The following is a 27,291-nucleotide window of genomic DNA, read 5'->3' as shown; positions in this document are numbered from 1 at the left end:
GGGCCAGAGACTCATTGGAGACTGGGGGCTTCCTGAGAGCCGCATTGAGAGGCCTCGAGGGCAGCAAGTGGCCCCAGGACAGGGGTTTGGGCACCCCAAAGTCCAGCTCAGCTCTGATCCAGTCATTTTTTCCCTCGGTCTTGCCCACCTCCAGTGGCGTAGCTAAAGGGGTGCAGGGGGTAGCAAATGCACTGGGCAGCAGGCTTGGGGGGCAACAACACGCAACAACGCGCCTCCCGCGTGCCTTCCATCGGGTTGTTGCAGCCCTGCCGGAGGCTGAGCCAACAGTAACCCGCACACAGCCTCCTGCCCACCCAGCCAAGTGTGCCCGTCCCAAGAAATGCGGGACGGCGAGCGCTGCTGTTGCGGCTGCGGCCACCCCCTCCTCTCCAGGGCCCCATCAGCCAGCCAGCCAGCCAGCCAGCCAGCCAGGAGTCTCCCTCCGCTTCCTGCACCTCTTACCCCACATCCTCCGCTACCCAAGGATGTGCAGCCTCTGGCAAGCCTGGTGGGCGCCTCTGTCGCCCCTCGTGCTGCAGCAGATCGGTCAGCATCCCTCTCTCTCTCCTGCATGCTCTCTCCCTCCCTCACTCTCTCTCTCTCATACACACAGAGCCAGGCGGGGTAGGGGGTTGCACGTTCTTGCCCCTGCCTGTTTTTGTGTCCCCCCCTCAAGCCTGGAGCATCACAGCCTCTCTCTTTCCCCCCCCCAAGCCTGGAGCATCACAGCCTCTCTCCCCCCCAAGCCTGGAACATCACAGCCTCTCTCTTCCCCCCCCCCCAATGCCTGGAGCATCACAGCCTCTCTCTTCCCCCCCCAAGCCTGGAGCATCACAGCCTCTCTCTTCCCCCCCCAAGCCTGGAGCATCACAGCCTCTCTCCCCCCCCCAAGCCTGGAACATCACAGCCTCTCTCTTCCCCCCCCCCAAAGCCTGGAGCATCACAGCCTCTCTCTTCCCCCCCCCCCAAGCCTGGAGCATCTCAGCCTCTCTCTTCCCCCCCCCAAGCCTGGAGCATCACAGCCTCTCTCCCCCCCAAGCCTGGAACATCACAGCCTCTCTCTTCCCCCCCCCAAAAGCCTGGAGCATCACAGCCTCTCTCTTCCCCCCCCCAAGCCTGGAGCATCATAGCCTCTCTCTTCCCCCCCCCCAAGCCTGGAGCATCACAACCTCTCTCTTCCCCCCCCCAAGCCTGGAGCATCACAACTTCTCTCTTCCCCCCCCAAGCCTGGAGCTTCACAGCCTCTCTCTTCCCCCCCCCTCATGCCTGGAACATCACAGCCTCTCTCCCCCCCCCCAAGCCTGGAACATCACAGCCTCTCTTTCCCCCCACCCCAAGCCTGGAGCATCACAGTTTCTCCACACAAACACTCCCCCCCTCTCTCACACACACAGGCTGCCCTTCTCTTACACACACAGATGCTCTGTTCCCCCCCACACACACTCACACAGTGGGGGAGGGGCACCTTCACTCACCTCATTCAGCACCTGAATGTAAGCCCGCCCACCAAGCTGGCAGCTGCCATCACAAAGAAAAAACTGTCTCCTTTGTCAGAATGCCAGTGTTTGCTTCTTGCACACGCACCAGGTAAGGCTCACTTCTCACCATGAATCCAGAGGTTCCGTGTGTCTTGAGAATTCAAGTTGTGGTTGGACTTTTCACTTGTTCATTGCAGCAGAGAGATAATGTGATCCCCTATTTGTGTGCACCTTGCTAACTCTAAGGTTGCAGTCCTATGCACACTTTCCTGGATTTAAGCTTCATTGAACACAATGGGACTTACTTCTGAGTAGATATGAATAGGATTGCCCTCTAAAAGTGCAACAAGTACTTTCAACAAGTACTTTCAAAATATTAACAAACATTTCTCACTCACTTTAACAAATAAAAAGACCCAAATTAATTAATTAAATTTGATGTCATTGCTGGGGAGGGGGGCTACAGAATGTTCTTTGCACCAGGCAGCAACTGGGTTAGCTACGCCACTGCCTACCTCACTAGGTGGTTGTTAAAAATTGTGTATGCTACCCAACTTCTTTGGAAGTAGTAAGTGGTAAAAATCAAGGGGCCAGTTAGAGTGGTTCTCTGAACTATTTTAACAGGGGAACTATGAGTTATAAGAAATATAGATCTGCTGCCAAAAAATGGCAACTCAATGCTGAGTTCCCACCTTCTTCCTCAGCATCACTTGCTCTGTGTTCCAACACCAGTTTTTTCCCATCCTCACCAATCAATTATATGGAGCTGGAAAATGCACTGCAATATTAAGTCAGGACACAAAGTAAGATATACTGCAGGATACTGAAGGAGAAGAACTTGACACAGGACTGCTGATGCTATAATGTATAGTTCTTCTCAAAGACATAACTCATTGAGGGTCCAATTCTATCCAACTTTCCAGCACCAGTGGAGCCGCAATGCAGCCCTGAGGTAAGGGAACAAATGTTCCCATACCTTGAGGAGGCCTCTGTGACTGCCTCCCCACCAAAGGATGCAGGATGCAGTTCACTGGCACAGCTGCACTGGCACTGGAAAACTGGACAAGATTGGGCCCTGGGTCATTTAAGAGTCTTCACTTGAATGTCATTCTAATTTATGATGCTAGATTAGACTCTGAAGGAAAAAAGTTATTAAAGAACAGAATTTTCAGAGCAGCACACGTTCTTACCTCCTAAAGTACCAATAACTAAGTTTCAATAGCAGATTAAACTAGGGCTCATTTCTCAAAGCTCAAGGACTAGGCTAGATCTTTGTACCCTACAAGTAATTTACAAGACACAAACCCAAGATCAAAAATCAGTTTCCAAACCATCAGCTACAAATGGTTTGCCTTGTTTTCCTTCTTTAATGAAGACTGCTTTCTCTTTCAAGTATTTTAGAAAATTAATCCTGAGAATGTCATGAAAGCAACAAGAAGCATCTACATAAATATGACATTAGACAGTGTTAGAACAAGTTTCCTGGCTTCACTGTGACCTTAGTCTTCTGTATATTTTGCACAATAGATACTTCTGCTCTGCGACATCTTCAGCCCACCCAGAGGCCACTCAAGTGCTCCAAGTGATCTGTGAATACTTGGGAAGGTTGCAAGACTACTCCTCCCATTAGAAAAGCAGACACTCTGGGGCAGCTCAAATATAAGATCTCGTAGAAGGTTGCACCTTCTGTGTCTGTCAGAATGTTATGAAACTCAGGCTATTTTTCATGAGCTCATTTCACACTAAAGTAATTTTAGTTTTTCTGCTCCAGTCTATGAATCAAAAATGCTTTTCTAGTGTGAAACTACCTGAGAGATAGCAGAACCTTGCAGTATTGTAGAAGGTCTAGAGACTCAAACTTATAGTCTCTCATCACCAGTGCTGAGCCCTAGCGCCAGTACTGGGTGTCATAAACAATGTTTACAGCTTAAGTGTAGGAAGTGCTGGTCCCGTGCCAGTCAGAAGCTGATTCAGTGCTGGCAGGAGGAGGATGTGCCACTGCTGAGGGTAAGTGAAACTGCCAGGTGACAGTGCAGCCTCTGGCAGGATGGGAGTGTGGAATGAGGGCAGGGTAAGGAACCTGTGTGGGATGGGACTGGGGCTGGAATAGCCCTGCTCTACCGGATCCTGAACTCTGTGTTGGGCCAGAAGGCAAAATAGTGGGCACAGACGTGAGGAGTCCCATTGCTGGGGCCAGGGTTTTCCTTGGGAGAAGGGGATGAAAGTCCCCTTCCCCTGAGGACTCTCCTGACAGGCTTCCCAGCACCTGCTGGATACAGCAGTAGCCTCTTTGTAACCGCTGCTCCAGCAGGCACAGGGAAGAATAGGATTGGACTGTAAGTCCCTATAACTCTCACCCCATCAACACAACACCCAAAATAAAAATAAATCCAGAATATTGTACATTTCTCAGGTGGTCACAAACATTAGGAATATTTTTTTAAAGTCATAAACAGGCTTGCATGTGCAGGATTCAATTAACTGAAAATTCCAGCTTTTCAGCTACACACGCTTATAGAACATATTGCTACAGATATGTTTTAAACATATATGGAAGAACACCCCAGAAAAATCTCCAAAGCCAAAAAGATGCTGAATAGAATTTCCAATGACCAGAGGTTTCAGTACATAGCTTTTTCCCATGACTTAAAGAAGTATAATAAATTATGCAAAATAAGATTATTTGCATAATTCATACAGGTTGCAGAATTTAGTTCTTATGGTTGCAGATTCTATGTCACACTTGCATAATTTATCTTAGGGTACAGAATACATGGTCTTCATCATAATTCATTGAGTCCACTGGGCTATACTTATCAATGATGAATGAATAAGAAACATTTTTCATCTTGCAACTTAACCATCAGCTAGAAATGCCAACAATAACAATAGATAATAAACCAGTAGTCACTAGTGTGGTCTAGATTAGAAATATCCACAGGAGAATTACCCAACACTCTGCAAGACACAGAATATTTCTACCATGTATTTTGTGCCAAATGATAATATTAACAGAAAGACATTGATGGATGTGTTAAAAGATACATTAAGATCCTGCATTAATGCAGGATGGCAGAGACAAGGAGCTCCTAGAGCTTGCCAGGAGGAAAAAGGAAGGAAGAGAACACACACTTAAGAGTCTTAAAATTGGCTACCACCCACTTAACACTAGGAGACGGTGAAATAATTGGCAGGAGGGCCTTTTTCTTGGACAAAGAGATTTAAGAATATCCTCAGTACACACTTACGCAAACATTCGTTGGCACTCTCTGCCGTTGCTCTTCGCCAAGGCCGGTCATTGTAAAAAGGGAGGCACTTTTCACAGTCAACCCCGAAGGTATTGTGTTTGCAACTGCAAGAAAGCTTTCCGTATTCATTCTTCACACACTCACTCGCATGGCCGTTACACTTGCATCTGTAAGGCAGGAACAGATTTCAGACACTGTACATTTTGTGCCCCAAAGAAGTCCAAACCTCCTACACAAACACAGGCCGACTCACATTCCCAAGAGAAGAGATTCCCAGGATCTGGCTGTTCTCCCTTAGAGGGAGGAGACCTTGCTGCAATGAAAACTACATTAATAAAAATAAGAATCAAGAAGTAGCTGTATTTCTTGGATAAAACAGGACTAAAGAACCACTACTGAAAGAAAGCAACTTAATCAAGTTTTTAAAAAAATCCCAGTGCATTTGACCTCCACATCTTTTTATATTTCCTAACAAATAGCATGTATGATGGCAACTGGTGCTGCACAGGCCTCAACTGGCCCCAAGGTCTCCCCCACCTGGCCCCCAGCTCCCTGCTCTTATCACGCAAGCACAGATAATTTGTCTTGTGTGAGCCAAGATACAGGAAAAGGACACTGTCACCTCCTGCTTTATCGTAAGAACCAGAAATTTTGACACTGTTCAGCCTGAAAAAATACTCACTTCTAAGGATATGTGGTGAAGTGCTCTTTAACCCTGCAAAAGTAGCTCTCCCAGAAGTTCTCCACTTACACATCTCAACTACTGGCCAACACACACACACAAACCAAGACAGGCCAATGAACACAAGCAGCAGAGGTGAATGAAAATCGATGTCCTAGCCTCTGCTGTTGTTCACACTGGGTGGGGTGGCACTTGAAGAGTAGTTGTGTCTTGGCTTGTGCTGGAATGAGTCAATGGATGGAGCCAATGCTGCTGACCTTTCAAACCTTGCTCAATTTCAACTATATTTTGAAGTTAGCTGCTGACCAGAGATGTGCATGCTCAAAACATGCTGGGATCTTTTCAAGTATCTTTTCCCATTATTTTTGCACTTCCTACATAAATGATAAATAGCTGCTCTCAGTGATAGACTTGGTTGGCTTATTCAAGCATTTTTGAAAAATTTCTTCACAATGTCATAGTACCTCTGTGAGAGAAATTACAGCATTTGTATTCTCATTTTACAGATAGGGAAACACTAACTGAAGGACAGGGTCATACCCAAAGTCATAAAACAAGACCAATGCAGATACAGGAAGATGGCTGTCTTGAAAACAAACCAACTAGCTCCCATGGCGCCACAGCACATTACTTGTCTGGAGAGCTAGCACGATAAAATTGCAAAGCAATTTCAATTAAGCCCTGCATTAAACAAGTACTCCTACCTCTAGTCACATTAGTAAAACAGCTCAATGGCTTAAAAGTATGAGTGGAGTGTCAGAAAGTTCGCTGTTACTTCACTGATGGCTTTATGCAAGCCACTCAGCATCATTTCCCCACCTATGTGCACAACTGGAATTATGATTATGAAAAGATGCTGATCCACTTCTGAAAGTTACAGATATAATAAATGCAAAGTGCTTTGAGTTATTTGAGAGAGTACTATATAAAAATACAACTATTCCTAAAACACTATCAGTTTTTCAGTTTTTCCTTTCTCCTTTATTAGTGAATAAAAAAGCAGAACTGAAAATAAGGAAGGGAATAAAATATATAATGGTTATAAAACATAATAATCCATGCCAGAAAGGCTTCCAAATGTCCAAAAATATATCCATACATAGTTGCCATCTATAAGCCATATATTCAAGTGCTGACAAAGTTAAAAGGTCCTAAATCTACTGAATAATAATGGGGAGGCCACTCCATCAGATTTTTTTTATTTTAACACATTTAAATTCCACTTTTCCCTTTTGTTAGTAAAAGCCTTTTGTTAGTAAAAGCAGCTAACAATAAAAATATTAAAATACAAACAAGAACAGCAAAACAGCAGCACAAAAACCACAAACATACAAATGGAAATTTATTTATTTAGCATATGGCATATAATACATGGACTTATATATCAATTAGACTAGATCAAATGTCAATGTCCAGTTCATCCAGCCATTCAAGGCAGAGTTAGCTTCATTGAAAAAGTCAGACCATGGGCCAGTATATGCCCTCAGTTTGCAGCCAGACACAATGTGGTATATGGTTTGGCGGGAGAACCCGCAATCACACTGTGAGGTAGACACTAGACCTCATTTAAACACTGAGTCCTGACTAACACCATGTAGGGTATAGATCCTGTTCAAAGTTTTCCAGTGCTGGCAAGGTAAGTCGAAACCTGGCACCTTAAGTGTAGGATCGTCTATATAACTACACATTTCTGGGCGTTCGACTGCCCATTTAGCTTTCCATTGGGCATTGATGTTAAAATTGTTGTGCAGATGTTGTGTGAGCGCCAGAGAAGTCTTCCTGGATTTAAGCCTACTGATTGATAGATGAGGAAGATTGGCATGCACTGGTAAAAGTGGGCTGTTGGTGATATTTCTATATTCTTTCACTAAAGCAGTGATTTTCAACCTTTTTCATCTCACGGCATACTGACAAGGCAGTAAAATGGTCAAGGCACACCACCAGGTTGTTGACAATTGACAAGGCACACCATGCTGCCAGTGGGGCTCACATATCCCACTGGCCCTATTAATAAATGATCTTCCCCCAAATTCCTGTGGCACACCTGTGGACCAACAGATGGAGTGGGTCTTATACAGCCGCTTATGATCCTCATGGTTTCATTTAATCTGGCATCAATCTTGCTAGTATGACAGCTGTTAAGCCATACTGGAGCAAAGTATTCTGTTGCGGAGTAGATCTATCCTAATGCTGATGTTCTGAGAGTATGCTGAGAGTATGCTGAGAGTATCCTAATGCTGATGTTCAGGGAATTAGAGGACAGGTCCTCTCATGGATTGAGAACTGGTTGGAGGCCAGGAAACAGAGAGTGGGTGTCAATGGGCAATTTTCACAATGGAGAGAGGTGAAAAGCGGTGTGCCCCAAGGATCTGTCCTGGGACAGGTGCTTTTCAACCTCTTCATAAATGACCTGGAGACAGGGTTGAGCAGTGAAGTGGCTAAGTTTGCAGACGACAACAAACTTTTCCGAGTGGTGAAGACCAGAAGTGATTGTGAGGAGCTCCAGAAGGATCTCTCCAGACTGGCAGAATGGGCAGCAAAATGGCAGATGTGCTTCAATGTCAGTAAGTGTAAAGTCATGCACATTGGGGCAAAAAATCAAAACTTTAGATATAGGCTGATGGGTTCTGAGCTGTCTGTGACAGATCAGGAGAGAGATCTTGGGGGGGGGGGGTGGACAGGTCGATGAAAGTGTCGACCCAATGTGCGGCGGCAGTGAAGAAGGCCAATTCTATGCTTGGGATCATTAGGAAGGGTATTGAGAACAAAACGGCTAGTATTATAATGCCGTTGTATAAATCTATGGTAAGGCCACACCTGGAGTATTGTGTCCAGTTCTGGTCGCCGCATCTCAAAAAAGACATAGTGGAAATGGAAAAGGTGCAAAAGAGAGCGACTAAGATGATTACGGGGCTGGGGCACCTTCCTTATGAGGAAAGGCTACGGCGTTTGGGCCTCTTCAGCCTAGAAAAGAGACGCCTGAGGGGGGACATGATTGAGACATACAAAATTATGCAGGGGATGGACAGAGTGGATAGGGAGATGCTCTTTACACTCTCACATAATACCAGAACCAGGGGAAATCCACTAAAATTGAGTGTTGGGCGGGTTAGGACAGACAAAAGAAAATATTTCTTTACTCAGCGTGTGGTCGGTCTGTGGAACTCCTTGCCACAGGATGTGGTGCTGGCGTCTAGCCTAGACGCCTTTAAAAGGGGATTGGACAAGTTTCTGGAGGAAAAATCCATTATGGGGTACAAGCCATGATGTGTATGCGCAACCTCCTGCTTTTAGAAATGGGTTATGTCAGAATGCCAGATGCAAGGGAGGGCACCAGGATGAGGTCTCTTGTTATCTGGTGTGCTCCCTGGGGCATTTGGTGGGCCGCTGTGAGATACAGGAAGCTGGACTAGATGGGCCTATGGCCTGATCCAGTGGGGCTGTTCATATGTTCTTATGAGTAGTGGCTGAAGCTCCCCATCTTGTTCCTATTAATTTCTGGAGTATGTTGTTTCTGATATTGATTTTTGCGGACGTGTTCTTGAGGTGTGACTTATAAGGGAGTCCGGTCCAAAGTTACTCCAAGATATTTTGGATGAGGATTGTAAAGGAGTAGGTTACAAATGGGAAAGCAGAATGAAACAGAAACATCTTATGCCCCAATGGAAAGCCAACAGGGATAGTTTGATTCCTAATTCAACAGGGAAGGAGTTCCATAACTGGCTTCATAGAAGGTCCTTCCCCTTGAAGCTGCCAGCCAAACTTTGGATAACGGTGGCACATGTAAGAAGGCCATCCCAGATAACTTCAGGGGACAGACTGCCTCATATTGGAGGAGGCTGCCCTTCAGATACCCCAATTCCAAGTGCTCTAAACGTAAAAAAAACACACCAGCAACTTGAAACACTCCTGGAAACAAACTGGCAGCAATGCAGCTTGAAGGAGTGGCCTGATGGAGTCAAACTGCCTATCCCCCAGGAACACAGATACCACCAAGTTCTGCACCAATTGCAGTTTTTGAACCATCTTCAAGGCAGCCCCACATACAGTGTATTACAGTAATCCAATTTAAATGTCACCAGTGCAAGGACCAGAGCGTCAGGTCCGACTGATTCAGGTAAGGTCACAACTGGCACACTGGCTTAAAGTAAGCAGATAATCCACTGGCCATTGCTGCCACAACAAAGAACCCAGAAGGACTCCCAAACTTTCTCCTGCAAAGGAAGTGCAACACTTCATTGCAAGTCTCTGGTTCAAGAGAACCTCTGTTTGACTCAATTTAACTTCAATTTGTTCACCGTCATCCAGTCATTAAGCACAGGAAATGACCTAGAACTTCTCCCAACTCTTGATGGAACTGAGAGGTTGAACAGGGTGTCATTCAAATATTAGCAATATCAAACTCCAAAATCCTGAATGATCTCTCCCAGTGATTTCATGTAGATGTTAAACAACATGGAGGACAGAATGGAATTCTATGGTATGCCACAGGCCAGGGCAAAGAATAGGTGTGCCCTAGTACCATCTTCTGGGATATGCCAGCTAGACAGGATTGGGACACTGCATTGCAGCTCCAATCCAGCCAGAGGACCAAAGAGGACATCATGGTTGATGGTGTCAAAAACCACTGAGAGATTCACCAAAACTAACAGGGTTGCACTTCTCTAGTTCCTGGTATAGATTATCTACCAGGGTGATCAAGGCCGTTTCTGTCCCAAAACCAAGCCTGAAGTTAGACTGAAAGGGTCCAGATAATTTAAAGTTAAAATTTAAATGTTAAAAAATTTAAGCACAAAAAGCTTAACTAAGGAAAAAATTCAAGTAATGGAAATAGATTCAACTATGTGTGGTTTAGTACTTACCTTCCACCCACTGCGAAGTCAGAAATGGCATAATAATAAGACTTGAGGACTTTAGGGTCATTGAAAACTTCATCTCCAAAGGTGTTCAGGCGATTGAGACTTACTCTGATATCAGTAGCAGTGACCCATTCCTAAAAGGGAAATTGGAAATGAAACCACACCATCCAAGTAAACACACATGGAGACAAGCCAGACTGAAACTCAATATTCATAAATGCCACAAACCAGAAGTTGCCCGGGTTGGGTGCTGTCAAGGGCCCAGGCCATAGGCAGGCTCACCTGACCAGACCCTTCATTATGAGCAGCAGTGCCAAATGCAGCATTAGGGGGCACCATGGGAAGTCCCAATGTAAGGCTTTGCATAAGGGATCCCAGAAACTGATGCCATTACTGAAGCCATGACTCTCTAAGTGTAAAGGAGGCAGGGGCATTCATTAAGGGTAATGTGAGCAAAGTTATAACAAGATGGACAGGAAGAAAACCACAGGAGACCAAAAGAAAGATACCCTGGGATGATCCAGAAGGCAAACATACAGAAAGAACTCCTTTTGAACACAGTTAAACATTGCCACTATAACATTCCAATCAACACCACAGCTATGATGTAATCCTATCTACGTGAACTGTAAAGTAAGCATGCAAATGTAGTAATGTAATGTAGTTTGCAGTAATGTAATGTACTCTATGTAATGTAGTTTGCATAGACTTTTAGAACTGTGTGCTAATAGAGAGGCTGCCTGCTGTCATCCTTCAAGATTTGCTGCTTTAGTTTTGCCTGCTTCCAACTAGCTTCCTTCCAACTAGGAGGCAAGTCCAGGTAAGTGGCTCACTCAGAAACATTGCAGGCTCCCCTGCATGTGGGCAATTCGTATTCCAGTACACTCTAAAACAATGTTTCTCAACCAGTGGTACGCATACCACCGGTGGTACGTGAGGTGGTGTCCATGGGACCCCCTGGACCCCCACTGCCTGGCAGTGAGACCAGCAATACAACATAACAAGCAGCAGTAGGAGTTTTTGCGAGCTCAGAAATGCCCTCCTGGCTACCCTGAGCCTCTTACCAGTGTTTGCTGCATTGTGTCTGATCTCCCAATCTGGAAGTAACTGACGATGACATCATTTTCAGTAACTTCCGAGATACTTCTGGAGATACTTCCAATGCATGGGCAATAAGAACTGGTACAGTGGGGGACAAATTTTGAGAAACAGTGCTCTAAAAGTTAAGACTCTTTTGGCTTTTAAAACATAAGGAAGAGATGCAATATTCAGAGCACGCAGGGCAGCACAGCCAAGTTCTCATGATACTTTCTCTTTATAGTAAAGGGGTGGGGAGGAAGCACAAGACAGTCATTTATGAGATTTCTCCAAGGAAAGTAAGTGAACAAGACCTGAGAATATAGTATTTTACAATTCAATTACTCTCTCCAATCCTAAAGAACATAAATCAAATCATCAGCCCATCTGAAGAAAATTTTCCCCTGCTCTCAAGTGGGACCAAGTGTAACAGTTTCTGTTTTAATGCTACTTTTTATTTTTGAACTGCAAATTCTTCATGTAAACCAGCTGTGACAAGCTATATTTGCAGTGCCATATTGCACCTTAGAAGGTGAATTATAAATTATAAATTTGTGAAAAGAGCTCATTTATTATCAACACTCTTCCCGCTTTTATCAGGTTCCATTATAACTTCAGATGAGAGTTCAAAAAGCTATTTTAATAGTGTTCAGAAGACCCTGAATCAACTGGGCATTCCTCCGCCAGTCACCACGTTATTACTGCTCTGTGCTGTGAAAACCACCAAAGTTACAAATTCAACAGATAAAAACAACGTACACATGCACACATGAGAGAGAATACACATGTTTATGCATGTGTCAGAAAAGTTCTTTTGCTTTAAAACGCCAACTTGGATTGGAAACGTGGCTGACAACTTCATCTGCAAAAGAAATTGCAGAATGAGTTTTAGACATCTGTTTATAACTACGGGGGCTCCCCATATATGCAAATTCACTTATCTGTGAATCGGGTCCTCAGGGCCCCTTGCACGTGCCCCCTGTGGGCTCAGAAGACCCTCCAGACAAGAGGGGAACAGAGCTCCCCTCAACTCCAGAGGGTGGGGGGGGTGTCCGCCCGTGTCCACAGTTTCACATAACTGTGGGTGTTCCAGAACAGAACACCCACAGACACAGGGTATGCCTGTATACAATTCAGATACAGGTGGGCAAAGCAGATCTAATTTAGACGTCAACCATTTTTCATATTTCTACACAGCAACTCCCAGTACCATGTCCTAGCCTCCTTTAGTCACAGCCATAATCTTTGCTGTCTTACTTCACAGAAAAGACAGCTGGTCCCAATCCACTCTTTTTTTAAAAATGCCAATCTCTTCTTTGCCCCAAAAGTAATATAACCAAGATACAGAAGCAACAGCATACACAAAGGAAGCTCAGCATAGCCAGAAAGGTATACGTTGCACATTTCTATGGGTTTGTTACACAAACACATAAATCTTTGACTGGCACACAATTCAGTGATTTGGTTCAAACACAATGCCAAAACGACATTATTTGCCCCAGTCTGGCTAGACTGTCTTGGATGCTCCTCTGTGCCCTTGTCCCCACACATGGCAAATCCTGGAGTTTCCTCACTCTGAGTCTCTAGACTAGTGGTTCTCACGCATTTAGCACCGGGATCCACTTTTTAGAATAAGAATCTGTCCTGGACCCACTGGAAGTGATGTCATGACCAGAAGTGACATCATTAAGCAGGAAAATTTTTAGCAATCCTAGGCTGTAATCCTGCCCACACTTACCCAGGAGTAAGTCCAATTTACTATCATTGTTAAAAGAATATACATAGTAGCCTGTTAAAAGTACAGGTCTGTAACATTTCCCCAAATGCAGTCACATACTATTATTTTACTATGCATAAAAGGTAAGTATATGTGCTTTGTTTGCATGAAAGTTTCCAGTCACAGCACTAGGCATGCATGTAGAATTCAGACAAAGCAACATGGCTGCTGACTGCTTCATTTCATTTTCATCTTCCTATCAATTTATGTCTCATTATCCTTCATTACAGACATCCTCCACATAAGGGAGGCACACACAAGTTCTCCAAAATCTACCCCCAAAGCTCCTTTCAAAATCAAGAACCAAAATGCATTGTTCTTTGGACTGTTGGAAGACAGGGCTTGCCACTATGGCAATGAGGGAGTCACACACCAAATGATCATTAGTGCAGCTTTAAGTGTTCATGACACCAGTACTAGTCCTGATCATCAGATGTACAAACTGTTTAAAGTCGTGCTCATGGAAATTGGAAAAAGAAAGCACATGCATCCTCTGGAAAACACATAGTAGTGCAATGCTACTGCTTTATTTCTCTTGTAAGGAAGAAGTCTAGTTTCCTCATTAGAGGTGTGAGGATGTAAATTCAGCTGGATAAAATTGGTACAATATTAATTTCCCCTTACAAAGAATGGTAGGGCCTGTAGTGTGAATCAGCAAAGTACCTATAGGGAAAAATTCCCAAGTTCTACAGTTTTTAATAATTTTGTAATAAATGCAATAAAAATATGCACCTTGTGCCTCCTTCAAGGTGGTGGTATTTTACACCTCCTATTCATTCCAATGCCCCATGCATGAGAAAACTTGCTACTGAAGTGTGCCTATATCCAGATATGACGGCTCTCACTTTGTTGTTCTTAAACTGCACCCAAAAGCTGTTTCACATCACCTTATATTAGGGCTGCCTCTGAATGGCTTACTACTCTCTAGCAATCAAAGAAAGTTCTTGAAAAAGTAGGTTACAGGGAATCTCACCAACTAGGGAAAGCCAATCAGAAAGCCTAAGCCAGTGTCACCTAAAGAAAGATTAAAAAGAGCAGCTGCAGCAGCAGCCTGGTGTCTGGTTGTATATTACAATGAAAACACTGGGGAGATAACCAGCAGGGAGGCAAGCTTGTTCCAACTATCCGTACCTGTAGGACTGGGCTGTTATCAAAGTTGTAAGCACTGGGTCGTCCTTCCAGTGTTGAAAAGGCCACATTGCCTCCTGTGAGGGGAGAGATGTCGCTGAACTCATCTGTGCAAAGTGCCTGCTGCTCATCCTCCCCAGTCCTAATGAAGCCACGATTGGATTTGCGGTAGGTGTTCTCACAGGAGCCACTATAGTATTGGTAAGGCACCCACGGTCCATCTTCCTGTGTGCGCTTGTAGATGGCAAAGCTCTCTGGTCGGCTGGTGTGGAATTTCAGGCGTACATATGTGATATCAAAGGCCTTTCCTGTAAATAAAATAACAGTTTTTAAAAAAAATGAAGTATACACATATAAAGGTTAAAAGAAGAAACCTAAACAAAGAGAAATATTATTTTCATTCCTTCCAAAGCCACTTAAGTGCAACAAGAGTTAAAAAAACTCAGTTGAAAGGATCCTGTTCTTCCAAGTCTGAATGGTCAAGCTATGGTCATCATATTGCAGATTTGTGAGTGCCCTTATTTGTCTGAGGGAAGGAAGATTGGAGGCAAGCAGAAAGAAAGTTGTTGTAAACTGCATTAGAATGGGCTGTAAACCCCCTCTCCCACTGCTGTAGATACACCATATCTGTATGTTGTTGGCATCCTTCAGTCTCGGAAGACTATGGTGTCACGCTCTGAATGGTAGTTCTGGAACAGAGTGTCCTTTCCAGTGCGCGAAGCCTGGGTAAAGTCGGTACGGAGGATAGGCTGTTATCCATGCAGCAATTCCCCCCTCTCCACGTCGCTGAAATGGTCCAATGGAAAGGCAGAAGCCAATACGGTTGGTTCCAGCGGTGTCGCACGAGTTGCCAGAACGTGACTGTGTTCAGCCATGAACTGCCTCAGGGACTCTGGCTCTGGATTTTGCCTCGAGGTTGACTCCTGAAGCCTTTTCCATAACTGGATGTAGCCACAAGGCAGTGGAGGTTTGGGATCAGAGTTTTCCTTCTCTCAGATGAGCTGCCTTCCCAGGCTGACAAGTCCCATCTACCCGGTGGCTGTTTAGTCGCCTCTTACGACAAGTACAGCCAAACTGAGGGCTGGGGGATATCTGTATGACTTACATCTGTACGCACAGGAAGGTGGGCTACTAATCTTCGTCAATTTATTTATAAGGCTGAAATATTAGATATCAATTTAAAATTTTGCATGAACAGAAGCAGCATAGTCTGCTTTCACTTTTTCCCCCCTGAACTAAGGAAATAACCATCCAATCACACTTGCATCTGGTCTTTCTACTAACAAGCTAATGGTAAAGTACATGGGGATTTTAAGAGCACTTTGAAACAAACTCTAAATGCCGAATATTATTTATATCTCTAAAAACCTATTTACAGAATCTTAGATCTGTATTAGGAGACTCAAAGTCTACTGATATTCTGGGGTACAGACAGGGCCAAATTGGCTAGATCAAAAGACTGCTCAGAACAGTGGTTTCCAGACTGGTGAGTCACAACCCGCCAGCCAGGGTGGGTTGTACCTGCCCCTTTAAGGGGGGGAAGAAGTAACAGGATCCCCAGGATGAAACTGTAAGTGCCCCTTTTCTCTTTTTTTCAGACTTCTGCAGAGGGCTCCCGGACCCTCCTGGACTGCAGCACTGGCAGCAGATAAGTGCATCCCTGGCAGTAGAACAATCCTGGGGATCGTGTTGCTCCCTTCTCCCCTCCCCTGCACATAGTTACAGTGGTTCCATCACCCTTGTAAGAGTTTGGGAAGCACTGGCTTAGAACATTCATCCCTTGAAAATATATGCTCATTTTTTTTCACTTTCCCTAAAGTTGAAAAAATAAATTCTGGAACTAACCCAGAGAACTGTGACAGGTGGGCCTTTTCTTGTAATAAGCAGAACTCTGGATATTCATTTCACGCTATACAGTTGGAATCAATAAATTGTTTTAAATTCAACCCTGAAAAAGCAGCAGCTCCTTTGGCAATATACTGTATATGAAATCTCTGTACAGAAGATCACATGAAATAGCAGCTTCAGATTTACAAACATTAATAAAAAACACATTCACACAGTGATTTAAATTTTTTTTAAAGGCCACTACCCCATTTCCTCATACCCACAGCCTACATGTATTTTCCCAACAGATTGGTGACAATTAGCAGATGGGATTTCCTTATGGATTGTTTCCAGTTAGTAGCAAATCCCCAAACACACGAAATAAATTTCAAATAAACCACTCATGGGAATTTCTGCCTCCAAAGAATGTGTGTCACTTCAAAATGTCATGACATACTTCTCTCATCTAGTCCAATGGTCCCTTCAGATAGCCCTTTCCATATCAAGTCATCTGAAAAGGAACCAATCCCCAGCATAGTGCAGAGGATAGTTAAGGTAATTGGGGGGGGGGGGGGAGGTTGCAGCTTTGCAAATAAGTTTACAAAAGTTACTACCCCACCTGTCCATTTACACTTAGATGGTGTAAGTAAGAAAGCAAAAAGAACAGAACTTTGCACAAAATCCAGCTAAAGTTAAGTACTTTCAAGTCCCACTTATTTTAATTGGAAAGTTGAGCACATGCTGAAATTCCTCACACTGAAACATATGGGATGAGAGCTTAACTTCGGTTGGAATGCGGATCAGCTGTTTTCTAGTCAGAAATGCTTCTCTGCCTATCTAATCAACCTGGAGGCATTCCTTTTCCTCACAGACAACCAAATAAATAGTTCTTTTCAAGGCTGTTCTATGACATGAACACAGACACACAAAGTTGACATGGAACACCATCATCCTACATGAACTGAGAGTGCATTTTATCACCTGCCCGACACTCCACCATGGCTGTACACTGCAAAGTCAGAAAAATAAAGAAGAGTGTATGTGGGGGGGGGGGGTTAGGACAATCTGTGGTTCTTGGAAGGTTATCAGATTACTCAAGGATAACGGCAATAGAGATTAGCTTTGAAAAACTACTGATCCAGTCGACAACACCGCAGACCTACTATCAAAGTTGTAATAGCCTCTCCCTTACTGAAAAAGCACTGAAATGGAAGGCTCTGAGTCATGAGAAATGCTGTTTGCTTCCAGAGCCTCATGATGTGGGGGTGGCAAGATTTGGAAGGAATGGGGAAAAGAAAGCGTGCGCACACACACACACACACAGCCTACATACAGTTCATGGAATGAAGGCAAAGAATTAATAACATAAGAGCCCTGCTGGATCAGGCCCAGGGCCCATCTAGTCCAGCTTCCTGTATTTCATGGCGGTTGCCTCAAGTTGCCCCACCAGTTGCCTCAAGGAGCAGACACAAGACCACAAGATGCTTGCCTCTCACTGTCACCTCCCTGCATCTAGCATTCTATTTACACTCACACCCCCAAGCAAAGACACCAGATTGCAATTGGGTTTAACTTGTGCTACTTTATTAAACACAGTGACCAATTTTTAATGCATGAAACGTACTGAATATACCTCCCCTCCCCTGCCAGTCTGGGGTAGGTAAAAAAGACTGCCATCCACGGCCAATTCGGATGACAGAAAAAAATTCCTACCCGGCCCTCATAATGAGCAACCAGCTAATCTCAGACTGAAATTCTTGTTTAAATCTCTTGACTGGGAAAACAATTTTAACAGCTTCAAAATCTGCTTGTGGGGGAGGGAAAGGATGTTCCGAACTGAAAATGAGGCAAGTGTTCATAAGCCCCACTGTTCCAAGAACACAGACACTTCTGTTAGGAGGCACTTCAAGGAATCTTCAGAGAGGACTTGCTAAACAGCCTTCCCCTACAGTGTAGCAACAGGGGACAGTGCTTATTGTTTCCAGGTTTTACAATGATGCAGACCGAGGTGGAACCGGAGGCCATTCTTTGGCTTAGATTTTAAAAGAGAGGAAAATATTTCTGGTCAATGGCCCCCTTAGCAAAGAAGCCATTTGTCTGAAGCGCTAGTCATCACCCACTAGATGGTCATGGACACTGTGAGCTCCCTGGCACTTATGTTCTCATGACATCAGGAAAAATGACAAGACCATGAACATGTGCAGAAGCTAAGGAACTACAAGAGAACTACCTCTAGAGTTCTTGAAACAGTTAAGAATTAAAACTATAGAAAGAGCTTGTAAAAATGCCTCAAATCACCTTCTTTTCAAGGCTGCTTGGCTGTGAGAAAAGTTCCCAGGATGAGGTGTACAGCTGTATGCCAGCTGTTATTGTTTCACCTCAGTGGACAGGACTGTCTGCAAACACACACAAACAATCTCACCATAATCAACAAGTCCTGCAGCCAGGCAACAAAACATGTAAAAAGAAAATGCCATTAACCCAACACCGCAGCAGGCGGGAAGCTTTTATAGCCACTATTCAAACACCAAGAGAATCCTTCATTGTTTAAAGTATAGCTGTCATCTCAAAAGGCATGGATTTCGTAAGCTCAGAACAATATTTTTCAATTGTCGTCCCCCCCATCATGCCTATTATCAGCACAAGCCCCTACACCAAGGAGTTCCTGAATTGATTACCATGGTAGTCTGTTGCAGCAGCAGCAAACACAACAGCATCTTGTAGCTCCTTAAGCATTTTAAAGATAGATTTGTGTAAGAAGAGATTGGTAGAGATGTACTAATGCCTGCAAAAATGATTTTGCTCTTTAAGAAGCCACACACAGGAGGCGAAACACTGGCTGAACATCCAGGATAATTCATGCTCAATTTATTGTGAACATACTAGCAAATTTCCTAGTGCCAATGTCCTCAGGCTTATACTTGCTTGAATTCACATGCTGGGAGCAAGGTGCCATTACAGTGGGAATTACACATAACCATGAGTTCACATGCAATTTATTCCATGTAAAATGGAGGCAAGTGTTAGTTCAATAACATTTGTGTGTTCCCAATTTAGGCTGAAATCCTAAACACATTTCAAAAATATTTCCATCCTGCCCTCTTTTCCCAATGGGAAACCCAAGGGGACTTAGATTAACAACAAACTGACAATAAAGAAAACTGATCAATAACCGGCCACAGAAAATCATAACCAATACCACAGAAGAGCAAGCAGACGCTAGCTAATAAAACTGAAGTCCTCAGTGGTTTCCCCAGCTCTCATGCCTTTTAAAAGACATAAAAACCTCACTTCTGGTTTTTCAGCAAAACCAGAAGTCACTTTTTTTTTCATTGTAACAGTCATTATGAGGCCCACAGAGGCCACAGGTGGACATGTGAGGACTTCTGTGGGGTTCAAAGGGCCTCCATAGGCAAGCACAATGTGGGGGCTCCTACATCCGTGGATGCAGGACATGCAGAAATGGGGGCTCCCCGTACATCACAATAATTCACTCCAAAGTAAAAAAAAAAATGCATGGATAACTATCAACAGGTCTGAGAGAGCCAGGAGCAGGTACAGCTAGAGCACTGTTTCTCAACCAGTGGTATTTGTACCACCAGTGGTACTTGAGGTGTAATCCAAGCAATCCAAGAGGCTCAGGTCAGTGGGTAGGTCAGATCCAGCGTGCGCCTTTTGCGCACATGAAAAGCCCTTCCACTTGCCCTGAGCCTCTTATAGGTGTTTGTTCTGTCTCACCTCCCAATACAGAAGTAATTGGCAATGTCATTGTCAGTTACTTCCAGTGGTACTTCCAGGAAGCAGGACACAAGGGTGGAGGAAAAAGGAGAATTTTACTAGCAATTACGGCATTCGGAGGCAGCCCTTTTTGCTGCTGCCTCAGAACAGTCCTGGCAAGTCACTTTCAAAGAATGTCACACACCCCCAGTTTAGGGGTCTGGTTTATAAAACACCAGGATGTGATCCTCATTTCCATCAGAAACCAAGTCCCAGGCTACAATTCAGTGCACCATTACTTAAGAACACCACCCATGGAAAGCAATGGGTCTATTTCTGAGTACACAGTGTTGCAACTTATGTGTAGCTGTACTTGCTCATACTCAGTTCTTGTTGCTTGTCTCTCTGCTGAGAATTGAACTGCACACTACCAATTATATGTTTTATGAGGCATGTTATATACAGAGCCTCTGGTTTCACACACCAGGCACCTTAAAGAAGGATTTGATTAATGGTTCTACTGGTATGTTGTTTACAGGCATTTATTCTGATAGCTTTTACAAAAAGGTTGTGAAGAACAGAACCTAAAAAGTTAAAGAATAAAATATATCTTTACTATATTTTTAATCAATCAGAAACTGTACAGTTCTTAGGTAACAATTACTGGTAGGTTATTTTTCAAGATCTGGCCTTGGGTAAAATCAGACAAAACTATAGTCAGACGCTCCCCTAAGTTTAACCCCCAACTTATCCAAGGGTCATGATTTTGGGCTCAAAACCTGCCCTCAACTTATCTGTGAAATCAACTTACAGATAGTGATTGGCTGCAGTAGTCTAACAGCGTCTCTAAGGAGTGAAGCTCTACCTTCAAGAGGAATGCAACCCTATGCAGAAGGGTTATCAACCCTCTCCTATGCTAGCCTGTTGCAACAAACCTCAAAGAGTCTTCTGGCACCTCAGAGACCAACATATTCATTGTAGTCAATGAAAGCCAATACGACAATAAACATTAGCCGTTAAGATTCACAAGACTGTTTGTAGTGTTTGTGGAAGTTGGGTCTTAAACCTTGCTGTATTGCTAACAAAAATTATTCAAAATGGTTTTTCCTTTCCCACATGCATCATAGAACCTTGGAAAAGAAATGGAAGAAATAACATTGCTAGAAGTTTTGAAGTTTCCGAAGCTTTGAAGTTTGCTATTCAGCAATTACAAGTGAGAACAAACATGCTTTCTACTTCTACCCTAAATCCTCTCAAAGTCAATTACAAAGACAACAAAAAAGGAATATTAGCTTGGCCTAAGAAATATTGCTTCTATGAGAAAAAAATGCTACAACTTATCAGTATTTAGTTTTCCACTGGCTACCATTTGATGAAAGTTTTGACAGCTCTATCCCCATCATTCCAGAAGCAGTATTAGGCACAGATGTGGAAAAATTACACCTTGCCTAGAGAGTGCCTGATGTGTAGAGAACACCATAATGTGGCCTGCATTGTTTAAACATTTACATTTTCTTGGTGCAGCCTGAGAACAGCTCTGATTATAAATGACTGCAAAATCAATATGCAACCCAGCTTCTTTCTCTCCACATTCATCTATTACTATAACTTGCAAACAGCTAGCAACACCTCAGCATATTGAAGGTTTACAAAAATATTTTCTGAACTTGTTACAGCAAAGAAAAATATCAAGAACCAAATGGCTCCTGAATCAAATCCAGTTTCATGAGAAGTTTTGTCCAACGCAAATCAGGCTAGAGGAAATATGGGAGTAAGACTTAAGTGCTTTTGGGGGGGGGGGGGTGAATAAAACATCCAAACCATGTTTTCTCCCTGCCTGCCTCTCTGATCCTTCAGTAAAATTTGCTGCTGTCCAGTATTTCAAAACGAGTTATTTATACCCAACTCACTAGCAAACTATTATAAGCCCATTTTACTTGGGCACGGCCAGTATCTAGTGTTCATTTTCACAATCAATACAGCCAGTAGAGGCAAGATTCTGCCACTTCCTAACAGATCTTTAGAGAGATTGGCTCTTACCTTTTTAACACTACAGAAGAAAACCTGCAATCAAACTAATTTCTTCTGGTTGCAAAAATACTGCAGTGGGACTAGTCTGTGGGAATTTTCACAACACCACATGTTAGAAAGGCAAGGAAGCTATAACCACAGTAATTTAATGGGTGAAGTGAAATAAATGCCAAAAAAGGCAACAAATTGAAGACTATCCATTTCAGCCAAGATGCTGAGAAACATTATGCTGCTCTAAACTTTGAGAAGTCCACGACTGGGAAAAGGCTTCATTAATCCTTTAGCATGATTGCTCTCTTGAGACACAGCATGAAGACAGATGGCGAAATGAAAAGAGGAGGAGAATTAAACAAACTTTTGTTTTAATACCAGCATATTTCACATAATACAAATGAGCTGTATTTGTATTTGTATTATTTGTATCCTGGACTTAGTCCAGGAGGGTGCCCGCATGGCTAACGAGCCAAGTTAGAAAGGCTATAAAGGGCAAGGAAGCTTTCTTCCATAAATGGAAGTCTTGCCCTAATGTGGAGAATAAAAAGGAAAATAAACTGTGGCAAAAGAAATGTAAGAAGGTGATACAGGAGGCCAAGAGAGACTATGAGGAACACATAGCCAGCAGCATTAAGGGGAATAATAAAAGCTTCTTCAAATATGTTAGACGCAGGAAACCCGCCAGAGAAGCAGTTGGCCCTCTGGATGGTGAGGGAGGGAAAGGGGAGATAAAAGGAGACTTAGAGAAGGCAGAGAAATTAAATTAATCCATGGTGCCAGAGGATTGGAGGACAGCAAATGTCACACCAATCTTTAAAAAAGGAAGGAAAGGGGACCTGGGAAATTATAGGCTGGTCAGCCTAACATCTATACCAGGTAAGATGGTGGAATACCTCATCAAAGAAAGAATCTCAAAACACATAGACGAACAAGCCTTGCTGAGTGAGAATCAGCATGGCTTCTGTAAGGGTAAGTCTTGCCTCACAAACCTTACAGAATTCTCTGAAAAGGTCAACAGACATATGGATGAGGGAGAACCCATGGACATTATATATCTGGACATTCAGAAGGCATTCCACACGGTCTTTCACCAAAGGCTACTGAAAAAACTCCACAGTCAGAGAATTAGAGGGCACGTCCTCTCATGGATTGAGAACTGGTTAAAGACCAGGAAACAGAGAGTGGGTGTCAATGGACAATTTTCAAAATGGAGAGAGGTGAAAAGCGATGTGCCCCAAGAATCTGTCCTGGGACCAGTGCTTTTCAAACTCTTCATAAACGACCTGGAGGGAGGCGGAGCTACTACTCAGTGCTGTAGCAAGGAACTTGGAGTTTTTCTCCCGGTGATCTGCTAAATGGATGTGTTTTCCAAAGTTCCTCATTATTGAGGAATACTTCGTTCCCAAGAAGAAGGGACGAAGCCTGAGAGCGTGAACCAGTATTATCTTTTGAAACGGCAGTTTCAAAGATATGCTGATTTTGCTCTGTGCTGGAGCGCATTCCATCCCAGACGCCATTTTCGATAGTTCTGTAAAACAGAGAAGACTCCCCCCCACGGCCCACCAGATTCAACATGAAAGTGATCAAAGGTTTTAACCATGAGTAATCAGATCATTAAACTTTAATTGAGAAGCTTGAAGGAGGGAAAGATATTTTTAAGATAATGTTCAGGGGTGAGCAGTGAGGTGGCTAAGTCTGCAGATGACACCAAGCTTTACTGAGTAGTGAAGACCAGAAGTGATTGTGAGGAGCTCCAGAAGGATCTCTCCAAACTGGCAGAATGGGCAGCAAAATGGCAGGTGCGTTACAATGTAAGTGTAAAGTCATGCACAATGGGGCAAAAAAATCAAAACTTCACATATAGGCTAATAGGTTCTGAGCTGTCAGTGACAGATCAGGAGAGGGATCTTGGGGTGGTGGTGGACAGTTCGATGAAAGTGTCAACCCAATGTGCAGCGGCAGTGAAGAAGGCCAAATTCTATGCTTGGGATCATTAGAAAAGGTATTGAGAACAAAACGGCTAGTATTATAATGCCATTGTACAAATCGATGGTAAGGCCACACCTGGAGTATTGTGTCCAGTTCTGGTCACCAGAACTCAAAAAGGACATAGTGGAAATGGAAAAGGTGCAAAAGAGAGTGACTAAAATGATTACTGGGCTGGGGCACCTTCCTTATGAGGAAAGGCTATGGCGTTTGGGCCTCTTCAGCCTAGAAAAGAGGCGCCTGAGGGGGGACATGATTGAGACATACAAAATTATGCAGGGGGTAGACAGAGTGGATAGAGAGATGCTCTTTACCCTCTTACACAACACCAGAACCAGAGGACATCCACTAAAAATGAGTGTTGGGAGAGTTAGGACAGACAAAAGAAAATATTTCTTTACTCAGCATGTAGTTGGTCTGAGGAACTCTTTGCCACAGCATGTTGTGATGACATCTGGCCTAGATGCCTTTAAAAGGGTATTGGACAAGTTTCTGGAGGAAAAATCCATTAGGGGTTACAAGCCAAAATGGGTATGTGCAATCTCCTGATTTTAGAAATGGGCTATGTCAGATGCAGGGGAGGGCAGCAGAATGTAGGTCTCTTGTTGTCTTGTGTGCTCCCTGAGGCATTTGGTGGGCCACTGTGAGATACAGGAAGCTGGACTATGGGGGCTGTTCTTGCGAGTTATGGCAGCAATCCATTCAAACATTACAAACAATCTTTTGCAAGCAAAAGCTTAGAAAAAAGAGCACTTCTACAAAAAGCCTAAATCATGTTATATGTACATTCACGTAACCTCTCTCAACAGTCCATTTTAGGAAAACACATTTAGGGACAATTAGGAGCAGAGAAGCAAGAGATGGGGAAAGGGTTAAGCACACAAACATACCAAAGTCACTGCTCCCTTTCAAAGCAATTTCTTCAGGAAAACAAAAGGGGGGGAAATGTCAAGATTCCATTGCATGGGCTTGCATTAAATATGTAGTTTGGTTCTAAGGACTAGACTAGGGGCATCATGTTTAAGGCCCAAGGGTCAAATGCAGCCCCCAGAAGCAATTTATACAGCCCCCGTTATATTTGGGCCTCCCAGCATAATAATTGGGCTCTCTCACATCTTGAAAATATGAACAAGATTTGCACATTTTCTCTTCTGCTATTTGTAGCTAATGAGTTTCTATGTGAGAACAAAGTGCTTATTTCTGGCCATCCTCTGCTTAATGATGACACTTCTGGTCCTCAGCAGGCACCATGAATGCTAACTTCGGCGCTCTGTATGAAATAAGTTTGATATCCCTGGACTAGACTACATATGCGATCAAATGCATGAGTTCATCCTGTCTTCCTCCCCCTTTATATACAGTCATGTACCACTTAACAGGGATCAGGACCATGATCCTGTCATCAAATGGGTCTTAACAGAATCTGGACCTTCTACAGGGAAGAGTATGCTCTGCTCCCCTCTCCTCTGGAGGGTCGTCTGACGAGCTCATATTGAAGGAAATCATGTCTCTTGCGTGACTTCCAGTTTCATGAAGGAAATCAGAATCACACAAGAGACACAATTTCTTTTACTCTGAGCTTTGCAGAGGCAGTGCGCGGACATGTGCTGCCTCTGGAAGGCTCAGATAACTCTCTGGAGGGGAGGGGAGCAGAGCTCCCCTCGCTTTTGGAGGGTTGGGATGTGCACCCCTGATGACCACGTGACCACATGTGGTCATCGGTTATGTGATCCTGGAGTAAGCCGGAAGGTCAATATGCGGCACACACCTGTAATAGAGGAAGGAGAGGGAATGAAATGCTACAAAACTGCAGCAGGGGTAAGAGGCTTTAGCTCTTAGATCCTACAGTGATTTTGATCCCAACTGTGGGGCCCACACACAATACTGACTTTTTTTAAAGCTTCAACTGAAAGCCAACTGAAGTGTTTTAAAGAATGCACATAGCCTGCAGGGGGTGCATGACTGGGATAGAAACTGCTGTGGGAGCTAAAATCCCTTACTTTACCCCCCATCATGATTTCACAGCATCACATGTATATTCACGCTAAGAAATCCTCCCACATACACAGGTGAAACTTGCATATTTGATTTAATGTGTAACTTGGCCCTACCGATAGAACTTTCCCTGTAACAGGGGATGGCAATGGAAGAGGAAGGGCTCCTGTTCCTTGTTCTTACACACTTGCTAGACTGGGGAAAGGGATGGAGTGGCTGCCCTTGCATTTTGTAGAAATTTGGATGCAACACTACTTGCAGGACTCTGCATGGCAGTGTAATGTTCGGTCACCTGAGATCATCTACTTGCCCCTCTATTGTGACTGTGGGAGGTGTGGTCCTTAACATTGTTTCCTTCTTGCCCTTTCACTATACTTTCCCCCTTCCTTTCCAGACTACCAAAGGTGTGTTCTGTCAGGGCTCCATGCCTACCAGGTCATCCTTATCAGACTTCCACACAAAGGGAACAGCTCTTGGGTTCTCTGTTCCAAATTAGTAGCACCTCTGATTACAATTAGAAGACACATGTATACAACTCTGAATTATGAGTAAAGTATTTCTTATGAAACCTTAAACCAAGTCTCCAGATCTTTACTGATAGCAACTAGCTTGGGTGGTGGGATATCATTACCATAGAAAGGGAGTAGTCAGCTTCCCCATTCCCTTCCAACACACCTTCCCCTGGGTGCATGACCCCTGGGGGGTTCAAGGTCTGTATCTCCCTAACAATAAACTGCTGGAGCAAAGTAGTGAAACTGTCCATAGCTGGTTGGATGAGGTCCTGGGACTCTGCCAAGCCCAGAGACTATTTGGGGGGGGGGGCTGGGGAAGTGGGGCGGTGAGGGTGGACTGGGTAGTTCTGGAGGGCAGATGGGGGAGTGGGCTATTGGTGCTCCTCCCAATTGCTCATGTCTTAGGCCAATGACACTATGGCCTCAAAACCACCCCCACTTCTTCAAGGGAACAATGTGGATCTTTGTCACAGGGGACACTCCACCTGGCACAAGGATGCAACTCCCTGCTAGCCCTGAGGAGAGGACAGAGCCAGATTGTCCCAGAGTCTGGCTGGCTCTCCATTGCTACAGCAATGGGAGCAGTCGCTTTGAAAGAAAAGGGCCAGCTCAGCTCTACGGGTAAGGTCAGTTTAGGAAACATGGGAGAGTCCACCTCCCCAGGAAGAACTTAGGTCATCTGACTTTGCATGCAGAAGATGTTGGAGCCTCCCCAAATACTCAAACCTGAGCCATCCTGGAAGCACTGGAGAAACTGATATGTTCTACTATTCTGTGGTAAATGCCGTCTACTTAATTTACTCCTCATTTGCATGATACCTTAGCCAAAGACTCCATCTAAGGCTGAGACTATTACATGTATGCTAGCTGGCTGTCGACTAAGTTTCCATCACAGCGGTATGAGGATGCTGGCGGAGCTGGTTGCCAATTGCATTCCTCTCTCCTGCTGTAACTTTTAAAGCATGTTGCCCAAGGTTCAA

At 44.0% G+C, this 27,291-nt stretch overlaps 1 protein-coding gene across 1 annotated transcript in view; it reads right to left on the bottom strand.

Annotated features, from left to right (window-relative positions):
- The window catches only part of LAMC1 (laminin subunit gamma 1), a 148,749-nt gene that overhangs the window by 60,937 nt on the left and 60,521 nt on the right, over positions 1–27,291 (bottom strand). Inside the window, exons 2-4 of the mRNA XM_066623498.1 lie at positions 14,253–14,557; positions 10,271–10,401; positions 4,727–4,893 (exon numbers count right to left, since the gene is read on the bottom strand). Of these exons, the coding sequence (XP_066479595.1) occupies positions 4,727–4,893; positions 10,271–10,401; positions 14,253–14,557 (603 nt within the window). The remainder of the gene's footprint in view (positions 1–4,726; positions 4,894–10,270; positions 10,402–14,252; positions 14,558–27,291) is intronic.

Source organism: Tiliqua scincoides, chromosome 4 (genome assembly GCF_035046505.1).
Source record: "Tiliqua scincoides isolate rTilSci1 chromosome 4, rTilSci1.hap2, whole genome shotgun sequence".
NCBI classification, from domain to species: Eukaryota; Metazoa; Chordata; class Lepidosauria; order Squamata; family Scincidae; genus Tiliqua; species Tiliqua scincoides.
The sequence above is the reverse complement of the archived record's forward strand: the minus strand, read 5'-3'. Positions and strand labels throughout refer to the sequence as shown.